Source organism: Periplaneta americana, chromosome 3 (assembly GCF_040183065.1).
Source record: "Periplaneta americana isolate PAMFEO1 chromosome 3, P.americana_PAMFEO1_priV1, whole genome shotgun sequence".
In the NCBI taxonomy this organism is placed as follows: domain Eukaryota; kingdom Metazoa; phylum Arthropoda; class Insecta; order Blattodea; family Blattidae; genus Periplaneta; species Periplaneta americana.
This window is the reverse complement of record NC_091119.1, coordinates 141,194,667-141,214,047: the sequence shown is the minus strand read 5'-3', so window position 1 is coordinate 141,214,047 and position 19,381 is coordinate 141,194,667. Positions and strand designations below refer to the sequence as shown.

The following is a 19,381-nucleotide window of genomic DNA, read 5'->3' as shown; positions in this document are numbered from 1 at the left end:
AACAAACTTACGTTTGTGCGAGATCGTGCGTATTTGCTTGCTTTCCGCACAAAACCAATACGCAGTAAGTGTGAAATACCACATTCAGTATTCCCAATGTAACACACATAACAATTTCCCTCTTCTTACCGCTTAAGCGCAATATTCATTTTACTGCTTTAGGCTTTTAACATATTATATTTAGAGACGTTTAACATAGTAATAATTATAAATTGGAAACTTACCACTGCAATTTCACCTAAATTGCACTGTTAATTATTGTTTTTAAATATTTGCAAAAATTAAGTAAAGTCTACTACTCCACAAAAGTTATTGCATTCCTGATGCAAATAACATTAAGGAAGCCGTGAAAAAATCAACAAGATTCCAGATGCCGATGTTATTACTGCAATATGTTATATAAATAATATTGTTAAAATATTAAAATGAAAAATAAATCAATACATAAACTTACCGTTTGTTTTAAGTTCGCATTTATAGACTGGGGGAAAAAAAGACAGACGTATATCACGGCCTGCTGGAGTATAGTAAACACAGAAAACATTTTATAGCAACAATGTTGAAGATAGATATTTTGGTATTCCAAAGTTGCCGTCATTAAACAGATACCAAGATGGAGATTTCATTGCAACTAATTAGAATTTCCTCTTTCGCTTTTTCAATCTTTTCCTCGAACATGAAAACGTCAACATACCGCTCTTGTAACGCATATTACTATTTTCTGCATGCGACCATGAAACTTTTGACAGATATGTGTGCAGACACACGAATTTAATGCATTTTTTTAAATTAGAAGAGTTCGATGGTATTGTAATTTTTATCATGATACTTTTGACAGATATGTGTGCAGACACTTGAAATTAATAATTTATAATTTTAGCGGTATAATATAATGCCATGAAATATTTAAACAGAAAGAGAACTCTGTAGAGTGAGAAATTTCATGCTGTGATAACGAGATGCAGGCAATTTTGGCTTAGCATTGTGATGGTATAAATGGTGGCAGCTTAATTGGATGAGCCCTAAGTTAAAAGGGCCACGGACCTAAAACACCCTCTCCATAAAGACCTCGGTATTCTTGGTTGGAATAATGAATGAGCCAAATGGCTATTGCCGTTTCGTTTCCTAGGCTTCGAAAAATATTAAATTCGTGTGTCTGCACACACATCTGTCAAAAGTTTTATGGTCGCATGCAGAAAAACATAAGTTTGTTAGTGTATGATTTCCAATTGATCCGGCATCGCTTATTTATATGCTTCCACTGTGCAACTTGATCAAAACCACATCACCTTTACCACCTGACTTAGTAGCCGTACCCAATATGGGTCGAAAATCTAAACCAATGATAGATAACGGTGTAGACATGCGTATTAACACTTTCTGAAAGAATTAGCATAATCGGTTGGGTCAATAGTTACATATTCTGCAACTGAGTAGTGTTTCTGACGAACGAATCAAAGATATCTCTCCATCATCAGCAGCAGCTATGTAACCTACACAACAGCTAAGGACGTAGTCCTGTCGTTGTGTGGATTTCACGGTCGTGAGTTCGAAACTCTCCTAGTGTATGAATGTTTTTCCATTGTCATTTGTGAGTCCTATGTCGTCCTATGTGGAATCCTGACGACATGCTGACTCTACATTACGTATGTTATTATCTAATGTTAGGTAGAAATGTATAATAAAGACAAACACTGCCGAGTGAAGAAGCCTAAGAAACAAAGAAGAAATTTAACGAGTTAACAACATACTTTATTCTCTGTGAAATTAACAATCATTAGTAACATTTCATATTAAAATAAATAAATTAAAAATAAATATAATGTAAACTTAACTTACTAAAAACGTTAAACAATACAGGCTATATTTTAGGCAGATATATTTCCAATTCTTTTCCCATAAGAATACTCATTCCTTTCCAATGAAACATTTCGCAATTTCCAAAACAATCTAGATTTGTTTTAAATGTTTCGACATGATATTCTTAGAACTTTAAAGTTTAGAATAAAATTAACCTCTTAACATTGTTCTAGCTGTTGATGTTTAATTTTGTCATTTCACATCATAATCTGTTATCGTCAAATCGTGATGCCATCGACTTTGAATATACCTAATCCATTCATCTACCATTTATTCTTTATTTTTGTACTAGCAGGGATCAATTAAATGACGTTGCTTTTTAAATTATTAATAGTATATCACAGGGATGAATTTACAGGAGAATGGATAAAATTACACAACGCAGAACTGCACGCATTGTATTCGTTTGACTTAATTAGGAACATTAAATCCAGACATTTGCACATGGGCAGGGCATGCAGCACGTAGGGGCAAATTCAGAAATGCATGTAGAGTGTTTGTTGAGAAGCCGAAGGGAAAAAAGACTTTTGGGCAGGCCGAGACGTAGATGGAAGGGTAATATTCAAACGGATTTAAGGGAGGTGGGATATGATGGTAGGGACTGGATTAATCTTGCACAGGATAGGGACCGATGGCGGGCTTATGTGAGGGCGGCAGTGAACCTTCGGGTTCCCTAAAAGCCATTTGTAAGTAAGTGTAAGTAAGTAATATTATATTACAATGTACGTTCGCTAATTTATACATTTATAATTAGGCACCGTATTTCAGCTACCTATAAATTAGAATGAAGTTGCCTGATTCGAAGTATATATGACGTCACAGCGCACGTACAAGTACTTTCGTATACAAAATAATTTACGTATCCTCTGTCCTCTTCCTCTAGAAGTCTAGAAAGTCAAAATCGGGGACGCAGTCATAGTGAGTAGTCTTATTGTTCACTACTCTTACTAGTTGTATTATTTAAATAAGTACATATTTGTGACTGATTGAAGGTTCATGCAGAGGTAAAATGCCTTGGATAAGACGCTCAAGCGTGTAATATTGCAGGACATTGTTGAGGAGATTTGAACTAATATTTTCACTGTCAATATAGACAACATTACATATAAATTGTGTAAAATAAATGTAAAAGTGACAAAAACACTGAAAAACACTGCAATACCAAAAGACACAGAAAGTGTAATTGAATGTATTTCAAAAGAATCAGTACCATCAAAATTTGAAAATTATGAATATATTAACTCGAGGTTGTTTAGCATGGATTTGTGTAGTCTATCATGATGTTCAGTGCCAACATCCCAATTAATAAATCAAATAATTCACATTTTAGGGAATTTCTAGAAAAGTACACAGAAAATTAGTGGATTTTTAGTGTTGAGCGACATGCAATATCCCAATGAAACACGAAAAAATGTCAGATAATAGAAATATCTTGTACTACGTCAAGTGCTATTGAAAGAATTTCTTGCAAATATAAAATCATTTCAACTGATATACGCATAGCCTATGTTCAAGTTCCGTAACTTACGAATGCATGTTATTATTCACTGCAAAGATCACGACGAAAATGAACATCACGGCTCAAGCATCTGTTTTCTAGTAAAGATTTGGAATGTCGGGAGTTGACTGTACTTCACGAACACGGAGCGACGACATGTTTGTTTATATCCTTATCCATTGCATTACCTGTGTTCGGCGTACTATATACCCAATGTGTCTTTAACTTCAGTCTTTATGTAGCTGGAATACGGAGCCTACTCACAATACATCGCATAATCGGGATAGCATAAACCGAATTTATTTTTAAAGTTACGACCTTTTTCGAGTAATAATATATAAATTTAAGATCCATATCTACTGTAATACTACTGTATCTCCTGTTTTATATTGTTTGTATTATTTTATTTCTATTTCTCTTGTTTGTTTGTAATTATATTCTTTAATCTGTATATTTAAATGTAAATAGGCTAAATAAAATAAATAAATAAATATCACCATCATGTTGTCATTTGTTCATTCTGTGGATAATAAATATTGTGCATTATTCGATTATCATCATTGTAATAAAAATTTACTGTGACCGTAATTCGACTGAAAAAAGGGTAACAATGTTAAGAGGTTCGCGCTTTGTTACTTCGAGATTTTTTAGTAGATTTTGTTTTTTGTGTTTTTTGTTTTCGAGTTGCTTTCTTGTTCGCCTTTTGTTTCTTGTGGTGATTCTCCATCTTGGAGAGCAGGAGACTCCAGTGGTTCAAGTATTCCTTATACTTGATGAGAATTCCCCAGTCTCGAATGAGGCGTTGCGTTTCGTCAGCTGGATAGCGTTCCTCATTCGACATCAAGGACCGCAATACTCGCGCCGGTACGGCGATCTGCAGAACCACTAGCGCCGATTCCACCTCGCACAGGAACTAACAAAGTAATGTGTTATTAATATTTAAGCAAAGGAATTTCGAGTTGGGTAGTATTTGTGTCAAAAGCAGGTGCCAACGAAAGACTGTGTGTCCAAAAAAAAAAAAAAAAAAAAAAAAAAAAAGAACAAGTTAAAAGAATTACAATATAGAGGATAATTCTATCCATAATGCTATATAATTATGCACCAATAGCTAATCGACGATGTATTCAATGGAGGGGGAAGAACTGGCCACCCTACACCATTATCTCCTTGCCTTGTTGCCCAATAAGTGGTGCCTTATTGGTATCACTTGTGAGGTTCAGGCCTGTCTTTGGACAGTTGACTAAACAACAACTATTCCACATTTATGTAGACATACTAAGCCCGCTATAAACTGGCGCGTGATAACTTGAATTAAAACATTAATTAAGGAATGCTGTTTCATTTACCGATAATATATTTAATAGATAAGTTTCTTCTGACGTCATCAACATACCAGATTATAGCGATATATCTATACACGGTGGAAGTGAAATAATCTTGCTGATTGAAAGAGACACTAGGATACGCTTAAATGAATAGAAAACCTATATTACGTTTTGTGATTAAATACACGGTTAATTAGAAAATTAAGTTTGAAGTTTCAGCAGTCCGACAACATCGTCGCTACACACTCTACTCGTAATACAGATGCAAGAGGTCAACAAACTCTGTGTATTTCACTAGTTGAGCTGCTCTCTGCTTCGGCATTGCCACTTGTTGGCATGTGCAGTGGCTTGAAATTAGAGGTTTTTAAAACTAAATTTACACGAGAATCGTTCACGCTATTGAAATACGACAGAGAGATAAATTATACTTTATTAGATTTGCTATCGATATAGACAAAAATCACGATCCTACTCTTAATAGTTACCGAATAGGAGGTTGTTAAAGATTTGAGAAAAAATATTTTTTTCTAAAAAAAAAAAAAGACTATGAACTTTATACCAATATATTATAGTGTTTGTTACGTATAACATGAGCTATTCGCTCTGAAAATCTGCAACGCTATTTAACTTCCATACTGCATCTCATTTTTTAATTTTCCTTATTCACATCATAGCCTTCAAATGGACACATTATTTCTCAACAAATTAAAAAAATTGTCGAAAAATGTAGGTACAAATATTTTTTTACAGAATGTTAATGTAATGAGCTAGCGTTCACCTAAGCTTATGACTGACACTATATACTTATTATTTGTATTTTGATTGGGAAATATAAAAGTTTGAGATTATATATTTCGCATTAAACGAATCAATTTAGGAAGGAGTATATAGTTCATATATTTACTTACCATAAAATTATTTTTTTTAACTGGTACTCAATTGCCTAATAATATTAGGGCACGACTAAGTGAAGAATAATATTAGATACAAAATATCTGTGGTCCTTGATGTTAACAAATAGGCCTACACGCGTTACAGTTCATCATGATTGGTTGTCAGCTGAAGTTCGACTGTCATTTGTCAGGTTAGTGCAAGGAAATGATTCACCTAAATTTAGATTGAATTATTCCATTTTAAAATAATTTCCACAAAGTTATTGTATACAGAGTAGAAGTACTGTAATAATTGCATAATTGAACAGCTTATTCCTTGGATAGAGCACAAGAAAAATTATAACACCATATTAGTCCCAAATGAATACATTTGTCAGAAAAAATAATTTCCCTCTACATGTTAACACTGTTTTACTCAATAAGTATTATCCGTACGATTCTGATTTCTACTCTTATCATTAGAGAAACTGATAAGGAATGATTTATCCTATTGCAGTTTTTAAATCAAATGGACGATTTTCTTGCAATTAAATAAAAAGATTATATGACTTCGACGGAGTACGCGAATTTTTAATTAATGTACGTGAACTTTACCAGACCACAGTGTCAGACTAATATGCAAACTTCATTGTCGCACTCTCTGACAGAAGGAGATTATGAAAACTTAGCGCATCTTCAGGTTTTTTTGTTTTTAAGGTAGCAGGAGGATTTTCAAAGAAACTCATTTCCAGTGTTTCTATTGATGTTTTGTGAAGTAATAATTTAAAGAGCAATAGCCCAGATCATGTATACTCAGATTGCTCAGCCTTATAGACTTCGTCGGCAACAACTTTTGTCAGGTTTACTATGCAGCCATCTAGTTGTTACATAAAGAGTCACGTCATAACTCCCATTTGAATTGCATTAGCGACAATACTGCCATCTCGGGTTCGTTTACGACGGACGGGAGGCGATCCTGGCGGTTGTTCTCTTCAAAGTGCTGCCGATTTTAACATAGGGATGAGCAATCTGTTACATATATATTATCTGGGGCAATAGCTATTTCACGTTGCTTGGCGAATTCATTAGAATTATTATTGATTCCCTCACCTAATATTTAAAACAAAGTAATCAAAGACTGAAAACTTCAGCAGTCATAATGAAGTTACGTTAAACAACACGACAATAATAAAATAAGAACAATGTTCCAAAACTATGACAGACACCTACCTGTATGAGATACTTATTAGTTTCGAACAGTATTGACCGTTTCTTTTCCGATGATACAACTGCTTCCATTGCGACGGAAAATGTTTGGAGTTCTGTATGTAGACTGGGCAGGTATCCAGAAATCTGTAATAATAGCAAATAACAGCAATATTTTATAATTTATATAGATGAAGGTCACAGACGTGATCTAGGAGCTAGCGAGCGGGACTCATGTACTGACACTGCGGTCAGACGTGCGTCGAAATTTCTCTTTGACTTATAACTGGTTGTTCCCTTCCGCCGCATCTGAGTACAATCCATGATAACCGTGCACTTGATACAGTGTCGTTAATTAACCGATTTAAATTGTTTCATAATGACATTCTTAGCGAATCTGTATGTAAGAATAATGTAAAAATATACTCCAAACATATTAGATTCAACTGTCCTTCGCTTATGATCCGATTATAATACAGTCAAGTGAACAAAAATTACGAAGTGCAATTTTAACGCAAGCATATAAAGTTATGGCATTTACAGACAAAAACCTAGTGCAGACACTAAGGACCATATTCATAGACATTCTTAGCGCGGGCTTCCCATGGATGATCAGCGAACTAACATTTTTCGTATTCATAAACTAGTGTTAGCGATGTGATAAGATATGAATCCTGTACAAATAATCACTCGATAGCCGGGACTAGTTTAGCACGCTCGTAGCGCGGGCTAGCGAAATGTCTATGCATAGCACCCTAATACTTCAGTCGAGTCACCGCAGACTACCCCTTAACTCCCCACTCGACCTTTCAGTTAAGCATTGCTTAGTGACGGATTGTTTAAGGCACACTTCATAGCTTTTACAAACTTTCGGCACTCGCTGGTCGCTTGAAATCCATCACTGATGCACGGTGTCCTACTGCGTGTTTGTTTATAAGGCGGTGTAAGCGAAAAGGATGTGGGGGGGGGGGTTCTGCGTTCTTCCCCGTTGTGCCCAGGGCTGAGTCCTAGTGAGTGTGGAATAATAGTTGTTGAAATTACATAATGTAACAGTTCCACATTTAGTTTCTATAGGTCTGTACCTTCGTTCTGTACTATTTGATCTCTTCTACTTAATTAACAAACTAATTCTGATAGTGTATTTTTTGTTTGATCTTCTGTTCCATATGAAGTTTCAGTTATTAGAATATTTTTGTAATTACATGGATCTAAATACCGTCTGAATATAACATATGTAACGATGGCATGGTCCTAATAGTGGCACAGCTACCACAGCAACGAAAAACGCTACGAACTTATGCATCAACCCAATACAAAAAACTGGTGCTGATAATGAGTGCTACTGAACTGAGGTCTGAAATTCTATCACTGAAAAAGAGTGATTGCTGATTGGTCAGTTTCTTTTCGTACAACTGGGGTACGTGTACGTTGATGCTAAAACTAATTTGTAAGCTCTCGCCTAATCTGAATAACCTATCACTCCTTTCATGCTGTCCAAACGAACTCTGTTTCAGAAAATTAGGTAAAATCTTCCGTCTCCTTCTAAGACAACTATAGAACGAAGTTGCCAGAGCATTGTTTGTAAGGTAATTCTTTTTTACATTTTAAATAGCTTTTTTTTTGTAGTTTTTGGGGCGTTTTTTTTTTTCATTTTTAGTGCCGGTATTTTTTATTTTAAATATACGAAAAATACCAAAAAGGCGCTTTTCAGACACAAACATAGTTTTTAGGCATTTATAGCGATTCATGATTCATTTACGCATTTTAGGTCCTATGAAGCTTTAATAGGAGGATCCTGTGTACATGAAAAGTAAGGATAACTGAATAACATACGTCCAGGACGTAGCAAACAAGATAAGTAAGGAACTAGAAATCCGCTTCCTACTCATTACCACATCTAAATTCTCACTTTGTCACATATCTAGAATAGTTCCAATCCAGTGGATTACTAAGTCTGTCGTACTTATCAGCTGCTTTCAACACAACGTATGTAATTGAATTGGTTAATCGAAGAAAACATATTGTTATATAATTGATTTATTGCGTTTAGGACTTTGGTCATCACTAAGTTCTATAAGATGACTTTGAACAAATCCTACGTATGTGGGTGGAGCTGATAACACATTAATTCAATCAGTCGGTTTCAAAATATTGTCTAGTAGTAACCTTGCTCAATCGGAAAGATATAAATGAGGAACGTGATGAGAGGAAGAGAGGAAGAGAGAAGACGTGCTAGACTGAACGAATATCCGATCATTTCCCATACCGAATAGTCATGTTGGAAGAGTAGATAGATATTGATGAAAAGTATAATAAAGTTAACGAAAGATGAAAAAGAAAAAATAGAAAAAAATTAAAAAAGGAATCAAATGAGTAAAACGAGGGAACATTGAAAAATAATGAGGGAATATTTTCACAGAAAAATTGAAGGGATGAATTGATTAAAATAAAGAATTAGATAAAATGATGATAATAATAATAATAATAATAACAATAATAATAATAATAATATATAATAATTTTGGGAAATACCCAATACAAAGTAAAATTTGTCTCGTTAATAAAATATTAGAAAGTTGTAATAGTTCCCCATATTTAGGTTACAATCTTTCCATTTTTGAAGAATTGGACATATCACAGAAAATTAATAAATATACAAGAGCTATGGGCATTATAAATAGTGTGATGAAACCATCCTTGGTTCAGAAACACACCCCATACGTCTCTACAACACATTGGCACGACCGATGCTCAGCTATGGCAGCGAAGCATGGACACTGAGGAAAGCAAATAAAAGCAGAATAACGGCTTGTGAAATGCGATTCATGCGAAGAACAGCGGGCTATACGAAATGGGATCTGAAAATAAATTGTGAAATTTTAAAGGAACTAAAACTCAACCAGTTTTAGATTACATTGTTCAATATCAGTCTAGTTGGAAACATCATTTGGAAAGAATGAGTAATAGTAGACTCCCAAAGGCAATAATTTATGATTATGTACCACATGACCAAAGATCTGTGGGTCGTCCTGCTAAGAGATGGCGTGAAAATTTTATGTGAGACCGTAACAGGCATTGTGGCCTAACACTTGTCAGGCAGAAGAAGAAGAAGAAGAAGAAGAAGATATAATAATTTCATGGGGGTGGGATATGATGCTAGAGACTAGATTAATCTTGCTCAGGATAGAGACCGATGGCGAGCTTATGTGAGGGCGGGTTCTCTAAAAGCCAACAGTGATAATAATAATAATAATAATAATAATAATAATGATAATAATAATAATAATAATAATAATAATAATAATAATAATAGTCCTAGGCACGATGCCTTAGACCACGATGTCACGGCGCGGGACTTCTATCACACCAGCAAAAAAGTGCTAATTAACAAAATCTAAATGTGGTGCACAGGTTCACTTCTGCTTCCAGCTATAATTTTTATTCGATTTTCTCGTCTTGTGTGCAAAATTCTTCGGAAAAGATTAACCGAAACAACAAGCGAATCTGCTGTTCAGGTTGAATTATACTTATTTATAGGAGGATCGGAAGTGGAAGTTCATCTTGGCACAAATTCAGATTTTGTTAGATAGCACCTTTTGCTGGCGACCCCTTCAATTGTTCACGAGAATCTTTAATTTATAAGAAGCTCGTTTCAACAGCAATGTATTTAATTATAGAGTGCTTCATTGATTCACCGACAACAGTGTACTATGTACATGTTGTCAGATTGCACTAAATAAAATATAACTCTAATATGTTCCAATGTCGGCTTTTCTTCTGTGTTCCATTTCTTTTGTTAATCTCTTTTTAAGTGCTAGAATGCTTAAAAACAACAAAATATGATTTTATATGCTCTAAAATCTGAAATAATATGTATCAATCCCTTAAATGTGCATATAATGAACTATAAAATCTTGGCCTTTAGTTGCAAATAACTTGAAACGCATTCATATGCCTATAATGGTAGCATGTAATTTTCAACTAAGAAATAAAACATGCAAATATGCTAAAATCCGCTCTCTAATAATAAGATACTTTAATTGCCATTCCTTGTTCTCATCACGTCTGCCTTTCCACATGTATTAGGCCTTCAGTGTGGCGTACTGACATCATGTGAACTCCATGAATTAAATCCGTGATAATTGTTGAAGTTTTTCTCATTATTACAAAAACTTTTATTTCTGCAGGTTATTTCATGTAACTTACTTGTAATCGGGTAGGACGGTTACTGAAATGTATGAGAACATTTCCCATTCCCGGCACCCAGTTCAGCACAAACTGATTATCATCAACGCCTCGTCGGACCTGTAAATATGGTTAACGCATAGTAAAATAAAGAAAGGAGATAATATATAATATTATACATAGTAATACGTAACATAATACAGTATAATGTAATATAGGTATTATACAGAGTGATTCACGAGGATTTACCGTCACTTATGGGCTTATTTTCGAAGACATTCTGAGCAAAAAATGTCATATAAACATTTGTCCTAATCTCAATATTTTAAAAGTTACATTCATTTGAAGTTGTTAGTAAAATACTTTTTTTCTTTAGTTTTAAGGGTAAAAAAATATTACAATTAGAGAATGTTCTATTCAGAAGTTTCATTTCTTTAATTGGCTATATAATGTTCTGAAGCTAAAAATGTGTTGTTAATTGCTCTGTGCAGATTTTATGTACTTGTCACAAAATTGTTAAAATCATGCGACTTTAGGAACTTCATTTTTTACAGTTTAATTATGCATCCTAATGTACAGTCTTAAAGAATTTACAAGAATGGCGTGATTTGTAACAATTGTTCTGATAAATGCGTAAGAAAATATAATTTTGTAGTTAAAAATCGAAAAAAATAAATAAATAAAATTCTGTACGAAGCAACTATGGAATTCACAACATATTTTTAGCTTTAGACTACTAGCTAATTAAAGAAATGATACTCCTGGATAGTTCATTCTTTATCTGTAATATTCTTTTACCTTAAAACTCAAGAATAATGGTATTTTACAAACAACTTCAAATTAGTGTAATTCTGAAAATATTGAGATTAGGACAAATGTTTATATGACGTTTTTTGCTCAGAATGTCTTCGGAAATAAGTTCCGTAAAGGACGGTAAATCATCGTGAATCACCCTGCATATAACCCTATTTTGCGTGCATTACATTATGCATAAATTAAGAGTGCTGAAAGAATTTTGACTATCAGTGTTGATGTATAACGTGTAACAAATAGTTTTTCACATTGAATGTTTATAATGGGCCAATAAAAACTTTGAGAGTTTCTTAAATAAATTATATACACCAAGTTATTATATTATTAATACTTAATAATATTCATATGAAATTGTTACCATAATTCCGTGGTTCTAAGCCAATTTTGGTCGAAAATGAGTTTTGTGTTGTGCATTCTGACGGTATCTATATTGTGACAAAAGATGTCATTTTACATTTAATATTTGGAAAAGCCCGATACGCTTTATAGGATTAATTACATTTTCGTTTTTCAATAATAGTCACGAAACGTATCTATTTATTAAAAATTATTATGAAAACTTATTTTGAAATATAGCCTATGAACGATTTCGCCTCTGTTATGGCATCTTTAGGTAAACATGTATACATACTTAATAATAATAATAATAATAATAATAATAATAATAATAATAATAATAAAATCAATATATTTTACATTTTTACAACTATACACTAACAGGAGCATCAATATTATACTAATTATTCTCAAGTTAATTTAAATTGAATTAAAATTGTAGATCATTAGTTTCATCATGTTCATGAGTTTGAAAAAATTACAAATAGATATTTCAAAAAGTTAAAATGGTTAAAATGTTAAAACATCAGTGAAATTATGTTATATATCGAAAACCATTCTACAAATAACATGTATAATACGAGGCGCGTCCATAAAGTAACATTCCCACTCGTCCCACAGTTAGCAAACCATGTTGCGCGAAGCGACTGCGTGTACGTGATAGAGTAATGTCCTGGCATGGCGCATGTGCTAGCGGAACTTCCCGAGTGCTCTCAGTAGCTTCGTTTCATTGGCTCCTATTCCAGCTCCCGCCGCATGTGAAGTGCGATCAGTGATAAAATTTTTGAATGCATAGGACATATCGTCGATTGAAATTTATCGTCAGCTGTGCCAGTTCTTTGGGCCTAACGTCATGAGCAAGTATGGTGCTTTGCTACTGCAAGACGCCAAAATGTGCATGACGAGGATCGCAGTGGGAGGCCAACCATCATCAAAGCCATGCCAGGACATTACTCTATCACGTACACGCAGTCTCTTCGCGCAACATATGGTTTGCTAGCTGTGGGACGATTGTGAAAGTTACTTTATGGACGCGCCTCGTATAACATTGTAACATAGTTTCACTCATGTTTTAACATTGTAACCATTTTAAATTTTAGATGTATCTATTTGTAATTTTATCAAACTTAAAAACAGGAAGGAAACTAATGACCTTATAATTTTCATACAATTTTAATTCACTTGAGAATTATTAGTATTATATTGGTGCCCCTGTTAGTGTATAATTGTAAAACTGTAATAGGTATTCCTTCTGTTATTGTTATTATTATTATTATTATTATTATTATTATTATTATTAATTATGTTTAAACCTATCTGAAGATGCCGCAACAATTGCGAAAACGTTCATATATTTCAAAATATGTTTGCGTAATATAATTTGCAATAAATAGATATGTTTTCTGACTGTTATGGAAAATTTATGTTGTAAGAACAATAATGGAATGAAAATGGAGAAAGAAACCGAAATACTAAAAAAAGATAACTATTACACAATTCATGCTATTTCTGGGGATCGAATACACCCTACCTGTTTCTTTGTTGAGAAGTCATCTAGGCCTATTTGTTAAACAGCAGATCCACTTCTCAGCGTGATTTGAAACCCATATACTACCACCCAGCCACAGTTTCTTATCTAGGATCATAGAACAACCTTAGTTTTTCTTACCTCTTTATACACCTCGTTAAACATTTGGCTCTTATAATGTTCCATTGTGATGTTAAGCTGATGTTGAATTTTCCTCAGACTTCTGCCCATTTGTTGAATCCACATTTTTTTATTCAGCACAATGCTAAATGGAGAAAAATGAGTGTATCTTAGAGCGTTTTATATAAAAAATATTCAGAGATTTATTTTAATTCATCTTATCCTTGTGAAAATTTACTTGAATTTTGAATGTAACTTGACGTACAGAAGTGATTTTATACCTATTGAGAGTTTTTCCTAACCGTAGCGGGTTCACTATTACAGACATATATTTAAATATACGATTGAGCACAGTGACTCATTCGTCTCACGCTTACGGGAATTCACAAGTAACGACTCACAGTGATTTTGTGGTCAATGTGGGACCAAAGGGGGGGAAATTTATACAACTCAATCGAGAATTTAACTCTTGATATTCTGGACTTATTGCTAGAAATGTTAGCGCTTGAGTAACTGTGCAAACATTAAGCTCACATTATCTAATAAAAAGCTGCTTCAGACAAAGTGAACCGCAACTTCTGCTTTGTCCTAAAATATTTTATCACAACTGACCGAGAATCGATTTTAGAGATGCTGTATTAGACTTCTCTATTTTGTAAACGAGGAGAGGACGGTTTTTTTGGTAAAAAGTGAGTAAAGTAAAAAAAAAAGTATGGAATATATTCCGTAGTATTTTGTGGGTATTTGTCCCTTATCGGATGTTGAGACGCCATTTTTAAACTTCCTGCGCTCTGGATTGTTAAATCACACGCCTCCTTTGATTGTTGTTTTCGGTAACTTCTTTTCTTGTTACATTGCCAGACAAAAATGAATATAATTTCTGAACTATTAAAGATACATGCATGAAATTTAGAACACACATTCTCTAGACTATTAGGAAACTTTTGTCGTCGCCCTCGGTAGCGTAGTTGGTATAGCGCTGGCCTTCTGTGCTCGAGGTTTCGGGTTCGATCCCGGCCGAGGTCAATGGCATTTAAGTGTGTTTAAATGCGACAGGCTCATGTCAGTAGATTTACTGGCATGTAAAAGAACTCCTGCGGGACAAAATTCCGGCACACCGGCGACGCTGATATAATCTCGGCAGTTGCGAGCGTCGTTAAATAAACAATAATTTAGGAAACTTTTGTCTGTAACAGAATTTTGCTAATTGATTTCATTTTAAAATACATATGTTTGCAAAAAAGGAAATAAAAAAAGTGTTGCTAAATTTTAATTGTTTATTTTACAAATGTAGGGACTAATATCAAAACTCTATTACAGACAGTTTGTAGAGCAAGCTTTTGTAAATAAAATGTAAAAAACTATTCGGGGGCGGTAAACTGCACACACATTTCAGGTATATGACCTAAAAGAAGGTAATTTACACACATGTAATTTGCAAACATCAATTTTGGATATGTAATCTGCACACGCAAACAACTGAGGTAATAAAAACAGGATGTAAATTGCACACAGAGCTACAATGACATGTATTTCCTTTGAACATACTACAATAGTAACGTATTAACCAATAATTTATATTGGTAGGTGGTATTTTGCTCGCTTAATGAGTTCCAGTCGGGATATATGCTCCTCATTAAATTCTTTTATATTTCCCTCCATAGTTTTTCCTCCTTAAGAAGCCCTTATTTTTATCTTTTACTGCAGTAGGTAGGTATCTCCTGAATTTTTACGTATATGCCTTTTTTAAATTCAATTAACCTACTTGTAAAACTATAAATATCAGGATGAGCAGAGTAAAATGTCTTGTTGAAACTACTAATTATGAAAAGTCTCACAGACATTAGTTGCACACTGCAAGCTTGCTGTTTTAGCTGCCAGATTGAAGGAGGAAAGATTGCGTCATCGTCTACATACTGTAGGTGTCTACTAAATAGTCACAAAAGTTATCTGGTTTTTCATTTTGTGGCTTAATGGCTACTAAATCAGATACAAAAGAGTCTCCAACCACATGTGAGTCTAAAAGTGGTAGACTGAACAGAAGTTTTAACCATCTGCCGATTTCAGAATCACTTTTATATCCCTTTACCAAACCAGATTTATTAATCTGACTTAGGTGGAATCTACATCCAATGATATTGACATCACTCCATATAGTATTTATTGCAGCACGGATGGCACATTTGAAATCCACAATTACAGTGTATGGATTCAGTCGTAAATTTAGATGATAGCATATGTCAGAAATCGATCGTAATAGTTGAACATAAGTATAATCTTTTCCCGGATAACAGACAACATGTTAGCTGTATGTAATGCCCATTTTATACTCCATGGATGGTAAACAGTTGTGTAAAATACTTAGTTCAAAATGTGAATGTGCCATTCATGAAAATAGTGTCTACACTACATAAATTATTTATATTCATTATAAAATACCCCTCTTCTCCCTTTAGAAACTAGTCGACCTGGTTGGCGAGTTGGTATAGCGCTGGCCTTCTATGCCCAAGGTTGCGTGTTCGATCCCGGGCCAGGTCGATGGCATTTAAGTGTGCTTAAATGCGACAGGCTCATGTCAGTATATTTACTGACATGTAAAAGAACTCCTGCGGGACAAAATTCCGGCACATCCGGCGACGCTGATATAACCTCTGCAGTTGCGAGCGTCGTTAAATAAAACATAACCTTTAGAAACTACGTAAGTCAATTGTGCTTGCCGCTTGTAACATTGATTGACATTGCATTCGATTTACATGTAATTTATTAAAAAAGAAACCCGAGCCAATAGTGTGTAGTTTACATACGACCCCTACTACTAGGTTTTATTGTGTATGCATATTACATACCACAAATGTACAGCAAAGGTATACGAAAAAATATACCTGAATTGTGTGAGTAGTTTAACTCCGCCCAAACTGTTTGAATATATCTTTAAAAGTGGCTTAGGTATATCAGTTTTAGTAAAATTCTGCATTGGGTACATTTTTTTTTCAAATCTGGGCCACAAATATTTTTTTTTTTATTTTTATTTTTGTTTGAGTTGATATAGCAATGAGCACTTTACATAAAAAAATAATATTTTACATCAAATAGGAGAAACGTTTTAAAAATACTGTCCTCTCCCCTTAAATGTCATTTTTTTGCTGTTCTGAAATTAAATAACATTTCTAAATATGTTCTAACTACAGCTTCTCTGATATTTACTAAATATGTGTCCCTAGTTCGGTAACATTACAGCATATTTCAAATTTATGAAAGCTTGCGTAGCACTGTTTTAATATTGAGGTCCCCTTTATTAAACGGTCTAAATTTGAGGCTATAAACTTAAACTTTTAAATCCACAATAGCGCAATAAGAGGGACTGATCAGTGGATTTCCGACAAACCCAATACTTACGTGAAATTCGATTGCTGATTTTCAGTATCTCCGCAAGGAACGTGCCACATGGGTGTGTCCGATGTCGAGCCCGTCGGTGCGCTTAAAGATATGTCGAGAACTGTCATCAAAAACAGCGCGAGGCCAGCGATGAACTTCACACTCATGGAGGCTGCCACTGTTGCAAATACATTACTTCATTAAAGTGAAATCATATATTCTACATAGGGCATCAGTTATTGGCAAATTCATACATAGGCCATAACTACATGTACTTCTATCTCGTCAGATTTCATGTACGTTTGCAGGTTCATTTGACTTTACTTGTGTACTTCAGTTTATCCGGTTATAATCCCTGCAATACCTGAGTTGTCAGACCCTCAGCCTATCACGCGGGCGTCTGGGTTTGAGTCCCTGTTAAGTCTGAGATTTTTAATTGAAAAAGCCATGTGGTGGACAACATCGCAGTTGTGGTTCTTCTCGGAGTTCTCCCTTTTCCCCATAACATAATTCCGTCAACATTTCTCCATTCCGTCATCATTCCACAGCATTCCCTGAACGCCGGCTGACAACGCACGGAGGAGGCTAGCCTAGGGACGAGTGGGGTTTCCTGCTCGAAACCTGGGCACGCAGCGAACCTTAGGGCCCGTTCACAATGAAAACATTGATATTAATGCGAAAACATAAACTTATGACATGAACATAAGATTCGCCTTACCATTCACAACACTAAATTCAAAACCAAAACAATCGAAGAATCTGGTAAATAAAAACGGATGTATGTTCCTACAAACTGTATTACCTTGTGTGTGGGGTGATATTAAATGAAATAGTTGCTTATGCGATACCTGTCTTAAATGTTTAAATATATTGTTGCAATATTTATAACGAAATTTGTGCTATATTATTAACCTTGCATCAATCTATTTCATCATTTTAACGTTTCAGCTATTCAAAACATCACACAGGCCTGTATATTTTCATCATTAATGCCATTGATGCTATAAATTTAACGTATTATTCCGGAAATGAAAGGGAACAAATGTCTTAAATAATAGGATATACATATATATATATATATATATATATATATATATATATATACTACTTACTTACAAATTGCTTTTAGAGAACTAAATATTTGAAGATTTTTGATTTGACACACAATTATGTAAATAATAATTTGTCTAGTGAAAAGAAACTTTGACACATACTGGTCATAACTCATAACATTTATTGCTCTCGTGTAGTTAAGTGTAATAAAATTATTACATTTGATTTTGTGTAACTCGACATTCTGTAGTGTCATTAAAAGTAGAGGGATCAATTTTTAGCAATAATTAGTTTCCTTGTGCATCATTTCCGTTTGAACAATACTTCCGCTCTATGCATCGCATTATGAGAAATATAAGTTTGAAGACATACTGCCTTAACATTCAGTCTAAAATATTCTAGAATTAATTTATTATTTAATATTTATTTTGAGAGTAGATTAAATAATTATTAAATCAATACAAAACAACACAAAACATAATAAAACTGATTTTTCATGCCATAAAACAAATCTTCACTATATATTTCAATTAACAAGCTGAATGGATCAGTAGTTTTTACGTAAATGATGCAAGAAAAAAAAATCTAATTTCTTACAGCATATTGGTTACTGTCACACGCTTAGAAAACCATCCATATACTTATGAGAAACGGAAATGAATGTGAAGTAGCGTTATTAATTAATCGTACATTTAGAAAAAAAATATTCTCACTTTCTAGGAAATCAAGATAGGCCTAATAAGTCCTTAACACTTACTTGTCACTTTCGATTCTTTCTCCTCCTCCTTGTCTTAGTAGCGCAGAAGCATTTGACTGTAGAAATCTGTTGGTTGTCCATTCTTATATACGTACCTCTGCAATTAGAGGGGATTCACTAAATTATAGTCTCTTCCTGTTAGGAAAGAAAACAATATGACGTTGACTCGTATATAAAAAAAGGAAAGATCTTCCTTTGCACCAATTCAAGTTACGTATAACATTTAACTTGATATTATCTTGGCATATGCAATTGGTATGCGATAATTATTCAGTGATCAAAAGTTACGTTTATAATGTGATTGTGCAAATTTACCTTATCATTTTCATATCATTTCTTGTAAATGCTATCAGTGACGTATCAAGAAAAGATGAAGATCAGGGCATCCCCTGTACACATTAATATCCAGCAGCTGCTGGATCACTCGGATGTTGAACTGTAAGTCTTAATGAA

General features: G+C 34.0%; 1 protein-coding gene across 1 annotated transcript; it reads right to left on the bottom strand.

Moving 5' to 3' along the window:
- Positions 1–1,730: 1,730 nt before the first annotated feature.
- LOC138696568 (uncharacterized) lies at positions 1,731–18,995 on the bottom strand. The gene is made up of 6 exons (XM_069821697.1): positions 18,929–18,995; positions 17,140–17,296; positions 13,765–13,888; positions 10,968–11,066; positions 6,786–6,908; positions 1,731–4,271 (listed from the first exon to the last, which is right to left on the bottom strand). Coding segments are annotated over exons 1-6 (804 nt in total). The 5' UTR covers positions 18,930–18,995; the 3' UTR covers positions 1,731–3,971.
- Positions 18,996–19,381: the final 386 nt, after the last annotated feature.